The sequence below is a fragment of the Microtus oregoni genome, unplaced genomic scaffold (assembly GCF_018167655.1).
Source record: "Microtus oregoni isolate MIOR12 unplaced genomic scaffold, Mior012 000035F_ref0000213, whole genome shotgun sequence".
Lineage (NCBI taxonomy): Eukaryota > Metazoa > Chordata > Mammalia > Rodentia > Cricetidae > Microtus > Microtus oregoni.
This window is the reverse complement of record NW_024543094.1, coordinates 5147584-5168684: the sequence shown is the minus strand read 5'-3', so window position 1 is coordinate 5168684 and position 21101 is coordinate 5147584. Positions and strand designations below refer to the sequence as shown.

The 21101-nt window shown below is 45.6% G+C and overlaps 1 protein-coding gene and 1 pseudogene across 1 annotated transcript in view; one reads left to right on the top strand and one right to left on the bottom strand.

Annotated features, from left to right (window-relative positions):
* Positions 1–21101, top strand: part of Nid1 (nidogen 1) — a 77277-nt gene that overhangs the window by 17366 nt on the left and 38810 nt on the right. Inside the window, exons 2-8 of the mRNA XM_041630821.1 lie at positions 4839–5138; positions 6188–6414; positions 8515–8894; positions 13447–13596; positions 15961–16212; positions 17422–17622; positions 20290–20535. Coding sequence (XP_041486755.1) covers positions 4839–5138; positions 6188–6414; positions 8515–8894; positions 13447–13596; positions 15961–16212; positions 17422–17622; positions 20290–20535 — 1756 coding nt within the window. The remainder of the gene's footprint in view (positions 1–4838; positions 5139–6187; positions 6415–8514; positions 8895–13446; positions 13597–15960; positions 16213–17421; positions 17623–20289; positions 20536–21101) is intronic.
* LOC121432774 lies at positions 1494–1591 on the bottom strand (annotated as a pseudogene).

The window sequence follows — 21101 nt, the reverse complement described above, 5'->3', positions numbered from 1 at the left end:
GCACAATGTCTTCATAAATATTGCTTTCTTTCTTGACTCCAGAGCAGTGCTGCGGTGCCAATGGTCAGGGTGTCTTTTGATTGACTTTAGTTACTAGGTATTCCTTTTGCCCCAACCTTCTGCTCATTAGCCCAAGGCAAGGGGCATGCATGCCTGACCCCCCGGCGTGGGCAGCTGGGAGGGGTGGAGTGCAGGTCAGGGGTGCAGGCCACTTGTTTGTTTTTGCTTGTGCGGCTTATGAGTTGGGTGTCATGGCCCCAAAGTTTATTGCAAGACTACGTCAAAGAACTTTTCTTTTTGTTTTCTTTAGGGGAGTTTTATGGTTTCAGGCTTACATTTTTAAGTCCTTAATCTATTCCCAGTTAGTTTTTATGGGTGCCATAAAATAAGGGTTCGTTTTCATTCTTATATATGGGCCTATCCAATTCTCCCAGCTCTGCTCATTGAAGAGAATGCCCTGTATCCATGGTGTGTTCTTGGCAGCTTGGGAGACCTTAGTTGACTGTGTATGTTTAGGTTTATTCCTCACCCCCTCCCCGTTCATTCTCTGTGTCCCTGTGTGGGAAGTTTGATGGTGCTGGTCATTGCACACTAAATATAAATTGTATTTCAATGCTTTTGTGGGTCTGTTATACCCATTGAAGCTGAAAAACAAAACATAATCAGAGATAATAGTCCAGGCCCAACTCCTGACAGATCTTTAGCGTTGGCTTATCTAATGAAACCACTTAACCCTGGTTTCTAAACTTTAGCCTAGTCTTGTTAGTTATTGCTGTCATGAAGCAGTTTCCTCTGGGGCTGACATGGCCCTTGCCTTCATTGAGCAAGGACTTACAGAACACCTAATCCGGCCAAAAAAACTAAGCGAAACAGTTCAGGGATCGTTTAACCACAAAGAGGCTGCTAATATTTTCTCGAAGAAGGAATCATTTCTTCGATCTATTACTGCCCTATCTGAACTCAATAAACATTTCTTTCTCTTTGCTTTATTTTTAAAAAGATTTATCTTGCTGGGTGCTGGTGGCGCGCGCCTTTAATCCCAACATTGGGAGGCAGAGGCAGGCGAATCTCTGAGTTCGAGGCCAACCTGGTTTACAGAGCAAGTTCCAGGCTAGACAGGGCTACACAAAGAAACCCTTTCTTGAATAACAGAACAAAACAAAACAACAACTAAAAAGGTTTATCTTTAGCCTGGTATGTCAATACAGAACTTTAATCCCATCGCTTAGGAGACAGAGGTAGGTGGCTCTCTGCGTTCCAGCCCACACTAATGTATACAGCGAGTGCTAGACAAGCAAAATTATTTTTATTATATTTAATTATGTTTATGAGCATGTATCTGTATATGGACATGAGCACATGAGTTGGGGTGCCTCTGGAGTCCAGAGGTGTCAGATCCCCCTGGAACTGGAGTTATAGGTGGTTGACTCTAGAGCTAAAACTTGGGTACTCTTAACCACCAAGCTATGTCTCCAGCCTGTTTGTTATTATTTTTAAATATGGAACACTTCGCAAATCATCAAGTCCTCTTTGGGCCATGCTAATATTTGTATCATCCCAGTTTTAGTGTATGTGCTGCCGAAGGAAGCACACTATAAAAGAGTTTATCTTTAATTAAATGCTCCTTTTGTTTTGTTGTTTCATTTTGGTTTTTTTTGCGTGTGCGTGCGTGCGTGCGTGCGTGTGTGTGTGTGTGGCATGTGCAAGCGTGTGTGTGTGCATGCCACAGCACACATGGAGGTCAGAGGACAACCTGTAGGAGCCTGTTCTTCCTTCCACCTTGTGTGTTCTGCCGATGGAACTCAGGTCATTAAACCTGGCAGCAGGTGCCTTTACCCACCGAGTCCTCTCACCTGCCCGTGAACAAACTTTTATTTCTGTGTCCCCAGGAAAAACCACACAGCAGTTATCTCTTTGGGAAAACAAAGCTTAGTATAGAAAAGTTTCAAAGATTAAAACCTAAAATAGAGTGAACTCCCACATACCCATTACCCAACCTCAACAGATACCAGCCTGTGACTAATCTTGCTTCAATAATAGCCCCAGATGTTCGTCACAGTCCTTTGCTACCCAGACTGGGTTATTTTAAAGAATATCTTACACTTTTTATTTCCTTGTGGATAGTTTTAGGACAGCTACGGCTGGAAACCCTGTCTCAAAAATGAAAACACAAAAACAAAAAAGATCTAAGAAAATCACATTGATGAAATACTGTTTCTGTCTGTCTTGTCTGTCTGTCTATCCATCTATCTTTCTGTCATCTATCTTATCTCAAACAAGATTTGGCTGTGTAGCTTGGCTGTTCTGGAACTTGCTATGTAGCCCAGGCTGTCATTGAATTCAAAGAGACATACTAGGATTAAAGGTATACATCAACACACCTGATTTTTTTTTTCTGTTTTTCTTTTCAGTTGTCTGGCTTAAATCAGAATCTAGCCAAATTGCATTTCATGTATATACATCCTCCTTTAGACTTTCCTTTTAAAGACAGGTCTCCTGTAGCACAAAATGTCCCTATGTAGCAAAGGATCACCCTGATCTTCCTGATTCCAGGTCCCGGTTGCTGGGTTTACCATACCAGGTTTATGCAGTGCTGGGAACCCTATAGATGGAGACTCGCCATGTGGGTTCCCTTGTGAGCTCTGAGGGACTGCAGGGCGGCTATTCTCTGGTCTGTAGGATTCAGTGGAGCTCACTCCAGGCGTTTTCAAAGCAGCTCGCCTGGCCTGCACAGATCTTTACTGTCCTTAACTGCTGGTCCCTGCTCCATATCCTGGAGGAAGTCAGGAAGGGAGGGGACACAGGCACCAGGCAATATATAAGCCTTGGAGCTATGGTAGTGACCAAGATGGACACAGTCATTGACCGCTTGTTGCTGCCTGCTTAGGGTAGGGGCCTGCAAACGGGGCTTAAGAAACAGGAGGCAGAGATAGAGATCAGAGTGGGGGAGCAGTGAAGTTTAAAGAGGGGCCTGTGAAAGGAGCCTGTCCTGGATGCAGTGGGGATCTCTGAGGAGCCGCCTGAAGGACAGGATGAGCTGGTCAAAGGGAGGACAGGATGAACTGGTCAGCACAGGGAGCACTGGGCCTGCAGGGTAGGAGCCAGTACGGTCAGAAAGGCAAAGGAACCTAACTGGTGACTCAGGCCTGTAATTACGTCGTTTGGGAAGTGGAGGCAGGAGGATCAGGAGTTCAGAGTCATCTTTGGATACATATTTAATTTCAAGTCAGCCTGGGATACATGAAACCCTCTCCAAAAACCAAAAGCAAGACATTTGGAAGGTCCCAAGTGTCTCTACAGGTAAGAGGATGGAGCCATGGCCGGCTGCATGGATTCCCACTTGGTGGGGAGTTTAGTTTCAGGCTATTCGTTGACATATTAATAAAAATAAATAAATTTTGAGGGAGAAGCTCAAAGTTGGGAATCATCTGAGACCAGGCCAGTTAGCTGCTTAGCATCTCTCTGAACTTAGCTTTCTTTCTCACAGATGGCTGAGCTGAAGCTCAAACTGGCTGAAGAAATAGCTTTCTCAGTAATAATGCTAAGGAGAGTTATGTGATCTTGGCCTCAAGTAGTCCCCCGGTTTCACGGTTCCTGCATGAAATTTGATTTCTAAGGCCGGCATGCCTTGTGAAAATAGAATCATTCCAGTGCCCAGATTCCAAAGACTAGATGGTACCGGGAGTGTTGGACGACTTGAATTCCTCTGGAAAATAGCCTCGTAGAAGGGAGCTGCCTGTATGTGGCCTCCATGGGATTGCTTTCCACCAGCAGCCAGTCAAGGCCAACTCCTGGCGTCTGCTCCAGAAAGTGAGCTGTTTCCCACGCTCCCCCACCACAGTGCAGTTGGGACATTTGTGCTGGGGGAGGTTCGAAGTTGAGAACTGGGCTGCAAGAGGTGCCTTGCCTGACTGCCATCTCTGCAGACGTCAGGGTTTTCTAGAAAAGTCTTACTGTTGCCAAGCGATGGAAAATATGTCATTTGAGGAGTTAATAGCCCATGACATTTATAAAAAGAGATGGTTTGGGGGCTGGGGATGTAGCTCAGTAGGGAGAAGGCTTGCCTGGCATTCACAGAACCCTGGGTTCCATTCCCTGGAACAATATAACTTGGATGTGGTAGTGTATACCTCCCACACACCGGGGAGGTAGAGGCAGGAGGATCAGAAGCTCAAGGCCTGGAGACTGGGAGCAGAGCTTCCACACCTGAGTGAGAAGCCCTGGAGTCAGTTCCCAGCACTGCAATAAATAAATAAGTCTATAGATGGATCAATTAGTTAAAAATACTGCCTCTGCTGACTTAATTAGTCATTTGGATAACGCTGGCAGTCAACCAGCACGGCCATCATCTTTGTCAGGAGGACACAGGGGGCTCTTGAGAAGTGGGCGGCACCCACCCATACCGTGACAACAGGCGCCCTACATTTGTGTCCTAGGATTCCTGGACATTCCCTCTGCCGCCTATCATGTCTAGATGTGTACCTGGTAGCAGCAGCTAAAGGGAGGACAGACAGCTAAAGGGAGATGGTTCTCGCGAGCTTTCGTACCATCATAGCAGGAAAGGTACCGCGGAGCCTCGGGAAGCTGCTCAGTCTGTGTGATGGGAGCAGGTGGCAGAGGCCGTTCGCATGGTGGCTGACCATGCGCAGAGACCAAGGCGGGAGCTGGGGCAAAGGTCCGTTCCGAGTGATCTACTTCCATCAGCCGGGCTCCATTACTCACGGTTCCACAAGCGCTCCAGATAGTACCGCCAGGGTTGTTTTAAAAGCAAACCCTAACGCTTCCCTTGAGGCGTTTGTGGCTGTGTTCCCTCTGTAACCACACTCGGTTCCCTACAGGTCACCACCAACGGCATCATCGCCATGAGCGAACCCCCAGCCAGAGAATCCCACCCTGGAACCTTCCCTCCCAGCTTCGGCTCAGTGGCGCCTTTCCTGGCTGACTTGGACACCACGGATGGCCTGGGGAACGTGTACTATCGAGAAGACTTATCCCCCTCCATCATGCAGATGGCAGCAGAGTATGTCCAGAGGGGCTTCCCAGACGTCACTTTCCAGCCCACTAGTGTGGTGGTTGTCACTTGGGAATCCATGGCCCCCTATGGAGGGCCCAGCGGGAGCCCTGCCCAGGAAGGCAAGGTAAGTGCAAATGGAGATGTTGGCTTCCGGTGTCTTTGGACTTCTGGTCTGTGCTTGTTCCGATGGACGTCATGCTTATGCTGTTGCTCAGACAGGAGGTCTAGAGGAAAAATCCAGAAAGTTTCTTGTTGCAGGTCAGCAGCCCCCAGATACTTCTCTATAGGGCTGTCTGAATCTGTTTCTGTGAGTATCCGCTGTTGAGAAAGCCAGTTATTTGAGGGGATTGCTCCATGACAAACATATACTTGGGGAGTGGTATTCCTTGTGTGTTTGTTCCTTCTTAATTGAGAAAGGATGGGAAGATAGCTTCTAATTATATAGAGAAGTTATTAATATGCTAGGTTCTGATATCAGGTACTCCTGAGCGGAGTAAAGAAAAGTCCTCTAGTAAAGAAGCCATCTTAGTAATTCTTATTGGAACAACTGCCCAAACTCTTAGCTATAGCTCCTCTTATCACTGTCCCCCAGTAGGACACATGGCATCCCACAGAACACACTTTGGAGAAGTCTGTGACATGTCTGCCTATCACAGAAGGCTTTGCAAAGCTGGAAGATTGCCTGGCACAAGAGTGTTGAACTCTTGCCTGCTTCCTGGGTCTGACCCATTAAACCTTCATTAGTCCCTCCAGCAGTTGTACCAAACACTTGTGTTTACCTTGAGCATGCCTTTTCTTTCATTCTGGTGTGTTTTTAACCCACAATATTTTACACACACCGTCAGTTGTCCTTGCGATGATCTCCTGCTTGGATGCTCAGGCCCTCCCGTGAAGCCTTGACCAGAAAGGGCCTCTTCTGTCCCCACCCTACACAACACGGATACTTCCTCGTTTGACCTGCATGTAGTACTCTGCATGCACCTCAGTTACAGTGTCTGTCCTCAGGTTAGGCTGTGTTTTTGTTCATATGTAGACTGTATTTTCCCCGTTGTAAGAGAATGAGGTGGAATACTGCCGCCTCTCACCGTCTTGTCTACCGGAAGCCCAGTGGACTGCGTGCGTTGAGAGTGTGGTTGTATTGCTAGGTAACTGACTGCTAATTCATCTTCACAGAGAAACACGTTCCAGGCTGTTCTAGCCTCCTCAAATTCCAGCTCCTATGCCATTTTCCTCTATCCTGAAGATGGTCTACAGTTCTTCACGACATTCTCGAAGAAGGATGAGAGCCAGGTGCCTGCCATGGTTGGTTTCAGCCAAGGTTTAGTGGGATTTCTATGGAGCAGCAATGGATACTATACCGTATTTGCCAATGACAGAGAATCGATTGAAAATTTGGCCAAGTATGTATATTCCTTGCTTGTTTTTCTTTATTAGAAAATAATTATTTTTATAATATGATTGTATATTGTTTTACCCAGCAGAATGTACTAGGTATTATGTTACCCAAGAATGTTCCTGTAGATTTAATTTGTATATAGAGAAATTTAAATGATGAAATAGTATTTTTTCCTGATGAACTTTAGGGGATATATTCAGCACAAAGAGATATTTTGTTCGTTTGCTTTCATTTTTATTTATGTGTATGAGTGTTTTGCACCGTATGTCTGTGTCCACATCCATGCAGTACTTATGGAAAATAGAAGAGGGTACTGGATCCCCGGGATTAAAGTTACAAATCGTTCTGAGCTACCATATGGGTGCTGGGAATTGAACCCAGACTCTGGAGGAATAACCAGTGCTCTTAACTTCTGAGCCATCTCTCCAGCCCCGATAGTTTGTTGTTTCAAGTGCACCCTCACGCAAAATTGTCTCTCCCATGTCTCCTGTGAGTCTGAAGTCAGAAATGAAGGCAGTTCAAACCCGTCTCTTGCTAGGAACCTAAACTGAGGGATTTTCCATTACACGGATGCAGGGACAGTCTTTACTGTGCTCATACTCGGTGAAGCCTCACGGTAATGCTGCTGTAGATATGACAGAAGAGAGAAATAGCCGAGATTAGTGTTTTTGTTTTGCTGCCCCTCGCCCCCACTCAGAGACTGAGTTTCTCTGTGTAACCCTAGTGCCTGGAATTCACTATGTAGACCAGGCTGGCCTTGAACTCAGAGATCCACCTGCCTCTGTCTCCCAAATGCTGGAATTAAAGCTGTGTACCACCACCGCCTGACATAGTACTTCTCACCTTTTAAAACATATGATTTAGAGGTGTGTGTGTGTGTGTGTGTGCATATAGTGCTGAGGACTGAATGTAGAGCCTTGTGCATGCTAGGCAATCACTTTTACCGTTGAGCTTATATCCCTAACACTTAATTTTCTTATAGTGACTGTGTTTCATAACTGGCTTGGAAAAAGTTCCCCAAAATTTAATAGCTGACTCTTCCCAAATGTTTTATATAATTTCTGTAAGAATACTTCTGGTCACAGAGAGCTCTAGGGTCATGCTCCAGGGACAAAAACCAACTGTATTTTCTCCGTGTATACAAATAAATGTAGTAATAAGAGCGGCGGGGCTGCGTTCCCAGCACCCCGGCCGCCTGCTTGGCTAGCTTATGCCCCGAAATAATTACAGGGAAACTGTATTCTTTTAAACACCGCTTGGCTCATTTCTATCTAGCCTCTTCTAGGCTAGCTCTCGCACCTGGACTAGCCCATTTCTAATAATCTGCTGTAGCCCACCAGCTGGCTTACCAGGAATGATCTTAACCTCCGTCTGTCTGGAGTGGGAGAATCATGGCAACTCTCTGACTCAGCTTCTTTCTCCCAGCCTTCCGTTCTGTTTACTCCGCCTACCTAAGGGTGGGCCTATCAAATGGGCCTAGCAGTTTCTTTATTGCTTAACCAATGAAATCAACAGATTGATATATGACACTCCCCCATCAAATACATTAGCTGGTCATGGTGGCACATGCCTTTGTTCTCAGCACTCAGGAGACAGAGCAGGTAGATATCTGAATTTGAGGCCAGCCTGGTCCACAGACTGAGTTCTAAGACAACAGGGGATACAAAGAGAAACCCTATCTCAAAAACCAAAACAGAACAAAATAAAAAACCAAACAAACGAGCAGACAAAAACAAATACGTTTTACTCCGTGCAATGGAAAGATAATAGAGGGGAAATAAATCTCTAGTCACCTTAGTTCATGAGATGGGGTATATAAAGGTGAATAGTATGATCTGGTGACATCGAAAGTCCTCGGTGATCTGGGATGGCTCTAGAGGGTAAGCTCTTCATGGTGTGGTGTCTATAGTCCCTGCCTGTTTGAGCTCTGTGATGACCACACATGGCAGCTGCTGCCCTCCTGGGCACCAGCCCTCACTGAGGGTAGACACATGGCACGGGTTTCAGGTGGATACAGGTCACCTGAGCTTTTTCTGCCCACGTGGTCAGTGGGGTCTACGTGTGTGGCTGTGGCCTGTTCTCAAGCTGTCTTCCTTGCCTTTAGGAGCAGCAATGCTGGATACCAGGGTGTGTGGGTGTTTGAGATCGGGAGTCCCGCTACTGCCAAGGGTGTGGTGCCAGCAGATGTGAACCTAGACCTGGATGACGAAGGAGCAGACTATGAAGATGAAGAGTATGACCTGGCAACCTCTCGCCTGGGCCTGGAGGATGTGGCCACCCTACCTTTTCCTTCCCACAGTCCAAGAAGGGAACACACTAACCCACACGATGCTCCCAGGGTCCTTTCTCCTAGCTATGAGGCTACAGAGAGACCCCACGGAATTCCCTCTGAGAGAACCAGGTCTTTCCAATTGCCAGTGGAGAGGTTCCCCCAACAGCACCCCCAGGTCATTGATGTGGATGAAGTGGAGGAAACAGGAATTGGTAAGACATCTGTTTTATGGTTTGGAACCTTTCTTGCCTGCTTGGGTTTCTAGACAGGAGTTGGCTCATGTAGGTTGGGTCATGTGTTGATGAGGTGATTTTGTGGGGAGCAGATGGCCTGGGGGAGCAGGAACTGAATGTTCACACTCAAGATCAGCTGATGTGTAGGTCCAATGGCTTCTGAGTGGCACAGTGATCTTTTAGGATTAGAACTTTGGTTCTAGACACAGTGGGTAGTGGGGGTATGCCTCATTTCAAGATTCTTCATGATGTCTTCTGTTTTCAGGAGAGTCGGGGTCAGAGAGAGATGGCACAGTAGGTAAAGGTACTGATGTCCTAAGTTTGATCTCCTGGAGGTCACATAGTAGAAGAGGAATGATTCCCCCAAGCTGTCCTCCGACTGCCATACGCATGTATGTGTGAATACATGTGCACGTACATGCACGTGTGCGCGCGCACACACACACAAACAAATAAATGTATTATTTTTTTTCAAGACAGGGTCTCATTTATGTAGCTTTTGGATGGCCTGGGACTTAACATAGACTAAACTGTTCTTGAACTCGTGAAGATTCTACTGCCTCTGCTTCCCAGGTGCTAGGATTAAAGCCATGCACTACCATAATCTGGCTAGTAATTTTTTTGCTTTAAAATGTCATTGCTAGGTGCTGTTTGGCAAACACTATAGAAGCTGAGGCAGGAGGATCAATGTTTCTAGGTACATAATAAGTTCCAAACTAGCCTGAGATGCAGTAAGATCCTGTTTCAAAACCCAAAAGAGAACTGCTGGGCAGTTATGGTGCATACCTTTAATCCTAGAACTTGGGAGGCAGTGAGGCAGGCGGACCTCTTGAGTTCAAAGTCAGCCTGGGCTACAGAACAAGTTCCAGGACAGACTCCAAAGCTACTTAGAGAAACCCTGTCTTGGAAAACTGAGAGAGAGAAAAAAACAGAGAGAAAGAGGGAGACTTTTAGAATATTTTGAAACTCAAGTTTCTTATTTGTGACTTCTGAGATGTATTCACCCACCTGAAAAAACATTCTAGAAGTTCCTTTGGCTCTTTATGCAACTTTTCTTCCACATTTTCCCCTCTTGGTTTTGAAATTCGAACAGTTGATTATTTTTCCTTCTGTCAGTTGCAGAGTTGCTTTCTAAAGAACACACACACACACACACACACACACACACACACACACACACACCAGATCCCCTTAAAAGGTTTCTTCTTCTTCTTCTTCTTCTTCTTCTTCTTCTTCTTCTTCTTCTTCTTCTTCTTCTTCTTCCTCCTCCTCCTCCTCCTCCTCCTCCTCCTCCTCTTCCTCTTCCTCCTCCTCTTCTTCCTCTTCCTCCCTCTCCTACCCCTTCTCCCCTTTTTCCTCTTCTATACTTCCTCCTCCTCTCCTCCCCTTCTCCTCTTCCTCTTTTTTCTGGGTTTTGGTTTTTCAAGATAGGGTTTCTCTGTGTAACCCTGGCCTCAAACCCAGAGATCTGCCTGCCTCTGCCTTCTGAGTGCTGGGATTAAAGATACAAGCCACCACATATGCATGGCACAGTATGATATACTCTAACAACCATATTGTATCAAGTATTTCCTACATTTTGAGGAAAATTACTTGAGCATCCTTTAAGTATTATGAAACATTCTCAAAATGTGCTTGCTTTTTTTTCTTGATACTCAAATATAATGGCTGGTTTTAATTAGCAACTTGAGGGGCTGGAGAGATGGCTCAGTGGTTAAGAGCATTGCCTGCTCTTCCAAAGGTCCTGAGTTCAATTCCCGGCAACCACATGGTGGCTCACAACCATCTATGATGAGGTCTGGTGCCCTCTTCTGGCCTGCAGACATACAGACAGACAGAATATTGTATACATAACAAATAAATAAATATTTAAAAAAAAAAAATAATTAGCAACTTGATACAACATAGAATCACCCAAAAAGAGACTGTCAGTGAAGGATGTCTCCACCAGGTTGATCTGTGGGCGTATGTGTGGTAGGTTATCGGTGAAGGATGTCTCCATCAGGTTGTGGGCATGTGTGTGGTGGGTTGTCTTAATTGCCTTGAGGGATGTGGGAAGACCCAGGCTGAGAGTGAATAGCATCCTTCCATGAGTTTGGCACTGCACTGTAGAAGAGTAGAGAAAGCTAACTGAGCAGTAGCCATGCATGTATTTACTCCTTTCTGCCCTTGGTTATAGCTGTAATGTGACTGGTTGCTTCAAGTTTCTGCTTTGCACAATGGAGTGTAAGCCAGACAAACCCTCTTCTCCCCTAAGTTGCTTTTCTTTCAGATTTTTAAAAAATCATGGCAACAGAAAGAAAACTAGGACACCCATCGAGATTAATTTTAAAAAGTTTTATTTATTTTTATTTTCTGTGAATGTATCTTCTACCTGCATGTGTGTATGTGAACCAGGTACATGCCTGGTGCCCCAAAAATTCAAAAGAGGTCATCAAATCCCATGGAACTAGAGTTGCAGATGGTCGTGAGCTACCTTTCGGGTGTTAGGAATTGAACCTGGGTCTTCAAATAGCAGCAAATGTTCTTAACCGCTGAGCCATCTCTCCAACCCCATCAAGACCCCAATAAATGGGATAGTTATAATCTTTAAATGTGTCTTATAGGACTCTTTACTCTTTCTATTAAGATGTTATTATAAAACTTCCTAGAAACATCTAGCCCATTCCTCCTACAAACTCATTTTTGTTTCTCTGTCCTTGTTCTGGTGCTCACCATGGTAATAGTCATTACTGTCTGTCCATATTGAATTCCCAAATCGTCAAGATGGTATTCGAGACTGTGTGTTTACTGCTGACGTATATAAATGAACAAGATGCCATTTGGTGGAAAGATGAGTTTGTGGGTTCCAGCCTTACACCTCATAAACACTGTTCTCTAGATTTGGGGTAGAGGAAGGGCTACTGCCCTCACCTCTTGGCCAGCAACTCAATCTTTGATTCTGTTAATGAGTATGTTTGCTTCTAGAGGTTAAGTTTTGAGCTTCATCTTTTTAATTACCATTTATGAAATTGTCACATTTATTTACTCCCAACAACAAATGGTGGTTATAGTAGCAAAAGCCTGGACTTGAACTCAAAATATATCTGTGACAGATGGCTTTTTTTTGTCCCTTTTCCTGGTTATTTCACTGTTTATTAGAAATATCAACTGTCTGAGGCCTACAATAACATTCTAGTGTTGTTTAAATTGTTGTAGCAGACCCACCAATGGGGGATTCCTGGCTTGAGCTTATGCAATCAGAAAGCTTTCAAGTTTACTCAGGTGTCTTTGGCTTCAGTCACCAGCCATCTTTATACACACTGGAAATTCCAAGTAGTTGGAGCCAATACAATCTATCTGAGGATAAATTTTATTTTGATCTTCATTTATAAACAAGATTATTATTACCTCTAGAAGTTCACTCCTCTTGGGATTTTGAACCAAACAAATTTGCTCTAACTAGATCATTAAATTTAAAGGCTGGTTTGCAGGTCTAATAAAACAAATGGGTGGTAGAAATTTAAACTAGAGAGAGAGAGATTCTTTTTGATTCTTCTAATAATCTTAGAAGAGATGCCATCTAAGTATTGTTTTTAATTGGCTGATTTTATTTTTATTCTTGAGACTATACAATAATTACATCATTTCCCCTTTCTCCCCCCCCAGTCCTCTCATGTTCACCCCCACCTTGCTCTCTTTCAAATTCATGGCCTCATTTTCTTTAATTGTTGTTACACACACACACACACACACACACACACACGCATGCACACAAATGCGCATGTGTGTATGCATGATTTCTATAATGATCAGCTTTTGAATTACCCCCTGAAGATAAGGGTAGGAATATATACACACATACATGTAAAGGTCGTTAAAAGGCATTTTTATGATATGTATTTTATCACATAAGAAATTAATTTATAAAAGGAAAGACTTTGGGTTGGGGTACAGCTCTGTTGGCAGAGTGTTTTTCTAGTGTGCACAAAACCCTGAGTTCTAGCACTCCATAAGCCATGCATACTGGTACACGCCTGTGATCCCTGTACTGAGGAGGTGAATATAGCAGAATCAGGAGTTCATGGCCATTCTCCGTTCTTAGTGAGTTTGAGGACAACTTGGGATACGTGGGACCCTGTCTCAAAAAACAAAAACAAAAAATGGGGTTGGAATACAAGTATATATTGAGGCTCTTAACCAAATGAAGCGTCTCCTCCTAACCATATTAGATGGGCACCATCGTAGGATTCAAGTTGAGTAAAAGCACCCTTGTGTTAATTGACATTAATATACATTGTGGCAATTTTTAAGTATTCATACTTAATGATTCTTGAAGACTTGTTTACATCAATGGTCTGAGTAATGGAGCCCCATCTCTATCCAGTGGTCACACTCCTGCCATGGACTTTAGTCTGCTGTGGTCAGCTTGGCTCCTTGAAGGTCTTAGGTAGATGGGAGTCCAGTTGGTTCTTGGATATCCGCGTGGAAATGCCTCTCAGCCGAGAACCTGCAAAGCTTTCACGGGTGTGCCTCTGTTTCCTCCAAACAGTATTCAGCTACAACACAGGCTCCCAGGAGACGTGTGCCAACAATAGACACCAGTGCTCCGTGCATGCAGAGTGCAGAGACTATGCTACTGGCTTCTGCTGCAGGTGCGTGGCCAACTACACGGGCAACGGCAGGCAGTGTGTGGCAGAAGGTAATGTACTTTTCCTCTGCATTTTCAGCTTCGGGGAGAAGGAAAAGGAGTGCCTTTGGGGTCTTGGTGCTTGTTTAGAGACATGGCCTTTGCCCCGATCTCTGGAATATGCAGGTTTATATGCCGTTTTTTAATGATATCATCTCTGTTACATTCTCTGATGACCATTCCTCCCAGGATGTCATTTTTGTTTTCTGGTGTGGCATATAACCTTGTTCCCCTGTAGTCCTTCCCCGTTTCTGAGGTGACACGCACCGGGAGTCTCTTTCCACAGCGGGACTGCCGCACAAAGAACCAAGAGTTGAAATGCCACGGCTAGGACCAGGAGGCGTCCTCCCTCATTCCCTTCACCCACAGCTTTGCCCTTGGAGTCCTCTCAGTTCTTTGTTTCTTTACTTTTGAGACAGAATCTTGCCACATAGCCTGGAATGACCTCAGACATGAGATTCTCTACATGTAGAGTGCTGGGGCTCCAGTGTGTACCCCAACTTGGCTTCAGTCTCTAGCTGAGTGTATTGCTTGTAGATCCCTCCCTCCCTCCCTCCCCACCTTTCTTCTGCACGTCCTTGGAACAGCAGCATGCCTGAGGTAATGCTGATGGGGTGGTGTCCTCAGTTCTGGCTTGTCAAACCCAGTGCATGTCCAGCTTCAAAGTGAATTCCATGGTAATTGAGGTCAACACTGACCTCTGTCCCCAAAGGGGACTGACTAGTCATAGGAATCTTTAGTGCAAGTCTAAGGGTCCTTGTTCTAGTCATTCCTTTGGAGGCTATAAATTAGAATGAAAATAAACACAGTATTTGGCCTCCAAATGCCCCACTTCTCCCGCCCACCGTCACTAGCACTTAGTGGAGAGTTTTAGTTGCCTTGTGAACTCTGACCAGTTAAAATCAAACTGACGTTGGTGTGCTGTTTTCCAGACTCTGTGTTATAGCTATCCTGACATCAGTTGTTTTAATTTGCCACACACACCAAAACTGTTTCCTTCTGGGTCATAATTAAGTAAAGCAAGATTTGTTTTATTTTCATCGATCTTCAGCGATGCATCACCATGCGGTTTAGCTGGCATATTCATCTGGGAGAATGTTTTAAAGTTGTTTTCTATTTTCTTCTAAATCCTGTCACCTCAGGAGTGGGATGCTTTGGGGTATTTGTTCTAGGTTTGACTTTTGTACCTTTTCACCCTAGGAGAAGCTTCCAAAATCCTCACGCACTTGTACTTCCTACCTCCTTTCCTTCCTTCCTAAATCTCTGGGTGCTGGGTATTGAGCCCAGTTCTTGTGTTTCCCAGGCAAGCACTACCAACTGGACCAATTCCTCAGCCCAAAAGCGTATCTTAAAAGGCCACCTCTTTAGCTCCCTACCCCCAATATCAGAGCTGAAAATGCTGGGCAAACTTTGGCATTGAACTCGGGTGTAACAAACTGTTCGGCCACACATTTTGACATGAGCACATCCTGTAATTGCTTTGTGGTTTAAATATTTGTTGGATTCGTCCTACTTTAAAAAAGAAAAAGAAAAAGAAAAACCAACAGTATAATCTTCGGACAGGTGTGGTGGCTCATGCCTATAGTCCTAACACTCAGGAGACGTGGGGAGGGAGATTGCTGTAAGTTTGAGACTAACCCAGAGTTCTAGGCCAGCTATAGAGTAAGAGAGATCCCACCTAAAAGCTCAGGCAGGGATAAAGCTAACAGAGACTGGCGGAAGTGATTTTATTTGGCTTCCTTAACTTGGCTTCCTTCCTTGTTTCTGTAGTGTTCTTGAAGCGCATTTTTTTAGTATTAGCTTGCAAGGGTCACAGCTTCCCCAGTGTAATGACACAATGGGCGTACAGAGTTACTTTGTGTCAGATGAGTCCACGCTGGTCGGTGACTCCTAGCACAGATGACCCCCCACCACCACCAGGAACATGTCCGTGGGAGGAGGGGGTAGAGGCAATGTTCCTGATCATTCACAGTCTAGGGAAAGAAATAAGATATATTAACAGTTGCTAACAGAGGGCCAGGGGTGGAGTTCAGGGGCAAAGCCCTCATTCGATCTCATGTGCCGAAAGAAAAAAGAAAACCTTCAAAGAATTTAATTCTACATCAGATTTCGGCAATGCAAGGTGACCTTTGACTTGCATCTTCCTTTAGTTTTTGTTCTTATTTTGTAGTATAATTCACATGCCTCTGTGTGTGTGTGTATGTGTGCATATGTATGTAGTGTTAGTGTATGTACACTCGTGGAGGTAGTAGCGGAGGTCAGTATTAGGAGGTGCAACAATGTCACCTCCTTGCTTTCCTAATGGAACAGACACATCCTTCTCTTTGGAAGGTAGGGGAAAGCCATCTTCACCTTCTCCCTCTGTTTCTGACCCAGGCTCCCCACAACGGGTCAACGGCAAGGTGAAGGGAAGGATCTTCGTGGGCGACAGCCAGGTCCCCGTGGTGTTTGAGAACACTGACCTACACTCCTACGTGGTAATGAACGATGGACGCTCTTACACAGCCATCAGCACCATTCCTGAGACTGTCGGGTATTCTCTTCTTCCCCTGGCACCCATCGGGGGCATCATCGGATGGATGTTTGCGGTGGAGCAGAATGGGTTCAAGAACGGCTTCAGCATCACTGGTATTTGATCTCCGAGTTAAAGTGAACGGGCTGCGTGGTCATGGGGGAGGTCAGAGAATGAACGGGTTTGGAACTCTGTGTCTGTAGGCACTTTCTGGAAGTATTTCATCTGTGGACAGAGGCCCTTTCCTCAGAAATAAGGACATGGCAAAATTCATGTATAGCATATTCATTAAGGGAGGTCATCTAGAATTGTGTTTTGACGGAGGAATGGTTTCTTGATGGGAGTTTTGAAGTCTTCCATATTGGTGCTGAGGAGATGGTGCAGCCAGTAAAGTGCTTACCTTACAAGTATGAGGACATGTGTCCTGTGTCCATTGCCTCGAACCCACATAAAAAGCCAGCTATGGTGGCATGTGCTTGTTAACACCAGCTCTAGAGAGACTGAGACAGGATCCCTGGGGCTCACTGGCCAAACAACCTAACTGATAAGCCCCAGATCCCAGTGATCTGTTTTTTGAGACAGATCTCATACTCTGTCTCAAATAAACAAAGATGACTTTTAAAGAAAAAAAAATACCCAAAATAAACCTCTGGTCACCATATGAACCCATACACACAGGTATACCCCATACCCACAAACATGCACACACCCTGTGTACAAAGGTTTACACGCACAAATCCAATCATGCCCACACATCTGTACACGCAGACAACACCCTTATACACAACAATCTGGCATAGACATAGAAAAATCTTCAAGGTGGAACAGGAGTTAGCAACTCATGCATCTCGCCCATCTGAAAGTGGCATTTCATATCTCTGTATCTGCTCATGGAAAAGAGCCTGACACTTCTGGCTGGTCGGTCCAGCCTGGTCAACACCATTCTCTCGAGTGTTAGGAAACTTTGGAGACTCTCAAAGGCCATACCCTGTGAGGAAGGCTGAGTGTCTCGCATCTTTTGTTTCCTGTCATGTGTGCGCCTTCGCCTTCTCTTACTCCCCTCCCTCTTCCCTTTAGGTCCTTTCTTCCCCTTTCTACTTTCATGTTTTACAAACATATATTTAAATATAAAAAATAAACATGTAATTTAAATCTAGATTCTGTATAGGAGGGAGGGATACCACACAGTATTTGTGCTTGTGAGTCTGTTCAACATCGAGGGCAGGAGAATTAGTTCTCTGCATGCTTCTCACTGCATGAACCTAGGACCAGCAGGAGGGTTTACTTGCCAGGCGACAAAGTGACAGGCCTCTCTTGCTTTCCAGGGGGTGAGTTCACCCGCCAAGCTGAGGTGACCTTCGTGGGACACCCAGGCAAGCTGGTCCTGAAGCAGCAGTTCAGTGGTATTGACGAACACGGACATCTGACCATCAACACAGAGCTGGATGGCCGAGTGCCACAGATCCGCTACGGTTCCTCAGTGCACATTGAGCCCTACACAGAACTGTACCACTACTCCAGCTCAGGTGAGTCCCAGACTGAAACCCCCCTGGCAGCCTGATAGTTTGCACGTGCCTGCCCACTTTGATGGCCTTGGGTACCTGGAGCGAGGTCCTGGGGTCCGCAAGGCTATTTTTTATTTTAATCCCTTTCCTCTAAGTACAGACCGAAGACACATTTGAAGAGATTTACTACAAAACAAGAAAATAAGGTGTGTTGGGATACATCAATCATTCCTGTCTTTGAGAAGCCTGACCTAGAAGAAATGCTACAGCTCCAGGCCAGCCTGAGCTACATAGCAAAACAAAACAAAACAAAAAACATAATCATCACCCAGAAAATGGGATGGGTTGTAGCTCAGTTGGCTGAGGGCTTGTCCACACACACAGAATGTCTGAGTTGGATCCCAAGCACTGGGAGACTAGGTCAGGTGGCAAGCTCCGGTAGTCCTAGCTTTTGGGGAGTGGAGTCCGGAAGTTTAGAAACTCAGGACGTCCACAGGGAGTTTAAGGCTAGCCTGGGGCTACAGGAGACTTTGTCTAAAAAGAGGAAATGCAACAACAAAGGAGAACTTCAGGAAAAAAACCTTGAGTACAACTTTCTGATTTAAACATTTTTTCAACCTTTTCTCGTGTGTCTATCATCTGTATTTTTGTCACATGCCCCCACTGTTATATAATTCATGATTTTGTTATAATGTATTTACTTGTACTTTTAACACATATTCGCCTTCTGGTGTGTGATTGCTGTTGAAAAGAGTGACCGGAGCTTCTACCTGCCACTCAGCTTGCTTAGTTGCTCTCATTTGGCACCGTGTTTTAACACACACACTTTGTCCTAACTGTAGAGAGACAGTGTCCTTGTAGGTTATTTCTGAAGTGCTTCGGATATTTCTTTCCTAAGAATAAGGGCAATTTCTTCCATGGCCACGTCATAACTATGAAAGAGGCGGTTATTTTTAAAAGGGCTTTGTAGCCCTTACTCTGTCTCCAACTAGAGGCCATTCTCTTGCCTCTGCCTTCCAAGCGCTGGGGTTGTAGACATGAGTACCAGCTCAGGCTCTGGGATCTTTAGCACAGAAAAACAGTATGTAATCTTGGGCATGTCATTTTCATTAGCGCTATCAATCAACTGTACTACATTGCTATATCTTCACCTTTTTATGCACACCAAATTATGAGCATTTTCTAGTTTCCTTAAGTGGCTTTGAAAGGCCTGTTTTCAAGGAATCTGCCCCCATCCTTCTGGGTGGTCTCAGAAGTGTAAATTGCATGAGTATCCCTCTCTCATGCTGAGTTAAAACGACCTCTCCCTTCTTGAACCTTGCCACATTTCCCTTTGGTTGTTGTTTGCTTACCTGCTGGGAACTGAACTGAGTGCCCCAGGCAAACACCCCTATGCTGAGCTACAGCTTTGGTAATACTGGGAATGGAACTCTGGGTCTTGTGCGTACGGGACAAATGTCCGACCACTGAGCTACACCCTCAGTCCCTCGTTTTGTCTTCATCAAGTTTTAGGTTTTTTGTTGTTGTTGGTTTGTTTATTTTTTAGTGCCTATGAGTTGCCTAGACTGAACTTGAACTCATGCTGTAGCTCAAGCAGGCCTTGAACTTGCAATCCCCCTGCCTCGGCTTCCCAAGTAGCTGGGATGACTATCAATCAGGCCTGCATTATCAGGCCTGGCTTTCTGACTGTTTTCTGAGACTCAGTTCCTAGAAACAGATGCTGAGTCAAATGACAGGAACTTTTCAAAAATGCTGCTGTTCAAGCGCCATCCAGGAAGGTTGGTGGTACCCATAGCCAGGGCTGGGAGTCTATGGAAGGGAGGAGAAACAGCCAAGGGCCCCAGACTGCCTGCAGCCAGATAGCTTGCTGGCAGCCAGCATATGGGAGCTGGATGAGAGACAGCGCACACTGATCTTTTATTTATCCTCTGGCTTTCATGGTTCACAGATGGAGCAGGCTGCAGCAGAACTCAGAAGTAAAAAGGGTTCTTTATGCTTTAAAAAAAAAAAAACAAAGGGAAGTGGAGAGTTTTGTTGCATGGGCTAATTCCCACCCTCTTCTGGGTGGGGAGACAGTCTCCCCTCTCCTTGGCTGAGGTCGCTCTTGCTAATTTTTCCAAATTTGGCTGCTACATAACATTCCACATTGCATCTTTTAATACCACGGGACTATTTAATCTAAGGTGACTGGGGGCAGCTACTATTTACCGATTCCTATGTGAGAAATTCCGTGGAAACCAGATCAAATGTCCCCGATGTAGTAAATGCTTGATTCCATGTAATTTACAAATGTGATCTCCCCAGACTCTCTCACCCTAGCTCCTTCTGAGAGAGAAGCTGAGGCGAAAGCAGCTAGTACCAGGTAGGTGGTTAGAACCTCAGCTGGGAGGAGTCAGTCCAGGTGTGCCTTTCATCTGAGTGGCTGCTCTTCCGGCCAGACCTCATCTCTAGCTTTCAGTGACTTGAGCTGATAGAGAGCTTTGATACGATCAGCAAGGACTGACGTGAGTGTCACCACAGATGTTGCGGGAGAGGAGAAAGCAGCAGGAATCCAAGCACAACACATTGTCTTACTTAAGTTGCCCCAGTGGGCCTGTCAGTCTGATATCCCTATGGGCAGGGAGCGCCACTGAAGCCTGCACAGCCTTTGCTGAAGCTCCTCAAATCTGTCTTCCTCCCACACCTCAGTGATCACTTCCTCCTCCACCCGGGAGTACACGGTGACTGAGCCCGACCACGACGGCGCTGCGCCCTCACGCACACACGTTTACCAGTGGCGGCAGACCATCACCTTCCAGGAGTGCGTCCACGATGACTCCCGGCCAGCCCTGCCCAGCACCCAGCAGCTCTCCGTGGACAGTGTGTTTGTCCTGTACAACCGGGAGGAGAGGATCTTGCGCTATGCCCTCAGCAACTCCATCGGGCCTGTGAGGGGTAAGGCGGTCGGGGCTCACGCTGGCATCCCCTGTGTGCCTCCTGCGCATGACTCTGCAGTCACACTTGGCCAGAACCTCTGCTTCTTGGATTGGGGATTTTGGTCTCTTGCTCTCAGTCTGTAGGAGGAAATGGTGGTCAGGTGTCCTGTGAAAGCATAGTCAGTACTCTTGGCAAGCAGACCTGCCTTCATCCATTCAACCAAAGGCCTATTTGTAGGGGGTGTCTGGGCTGTTTATTCCTGAGCTTTCAGGGCAGAAGGCCAACCAGCCAAAGGTCATATTGTGGGATGTGAACTAAGTAATTTCACCAGGTGTATCCAGTGTGCAGCGCTTCGGTGAGGGCAATGGGCATGTCACTCCTAAGACATGTATCAATCATTTCTCAGTGTTGAGAACATCCAGAATCTTTCCTAGCTATTTGGACATATGTAATTAATTGTTGTCAACTTTAGTTACCCCACTGTGTTATGAGACACTAGACCTTATCCCGTCCATCCTGCTGCACCGTTGGACGTGCCCACCCTCCTCTTCGCCTTCTCCCCAACCCCTCCATCCTTCCCCACC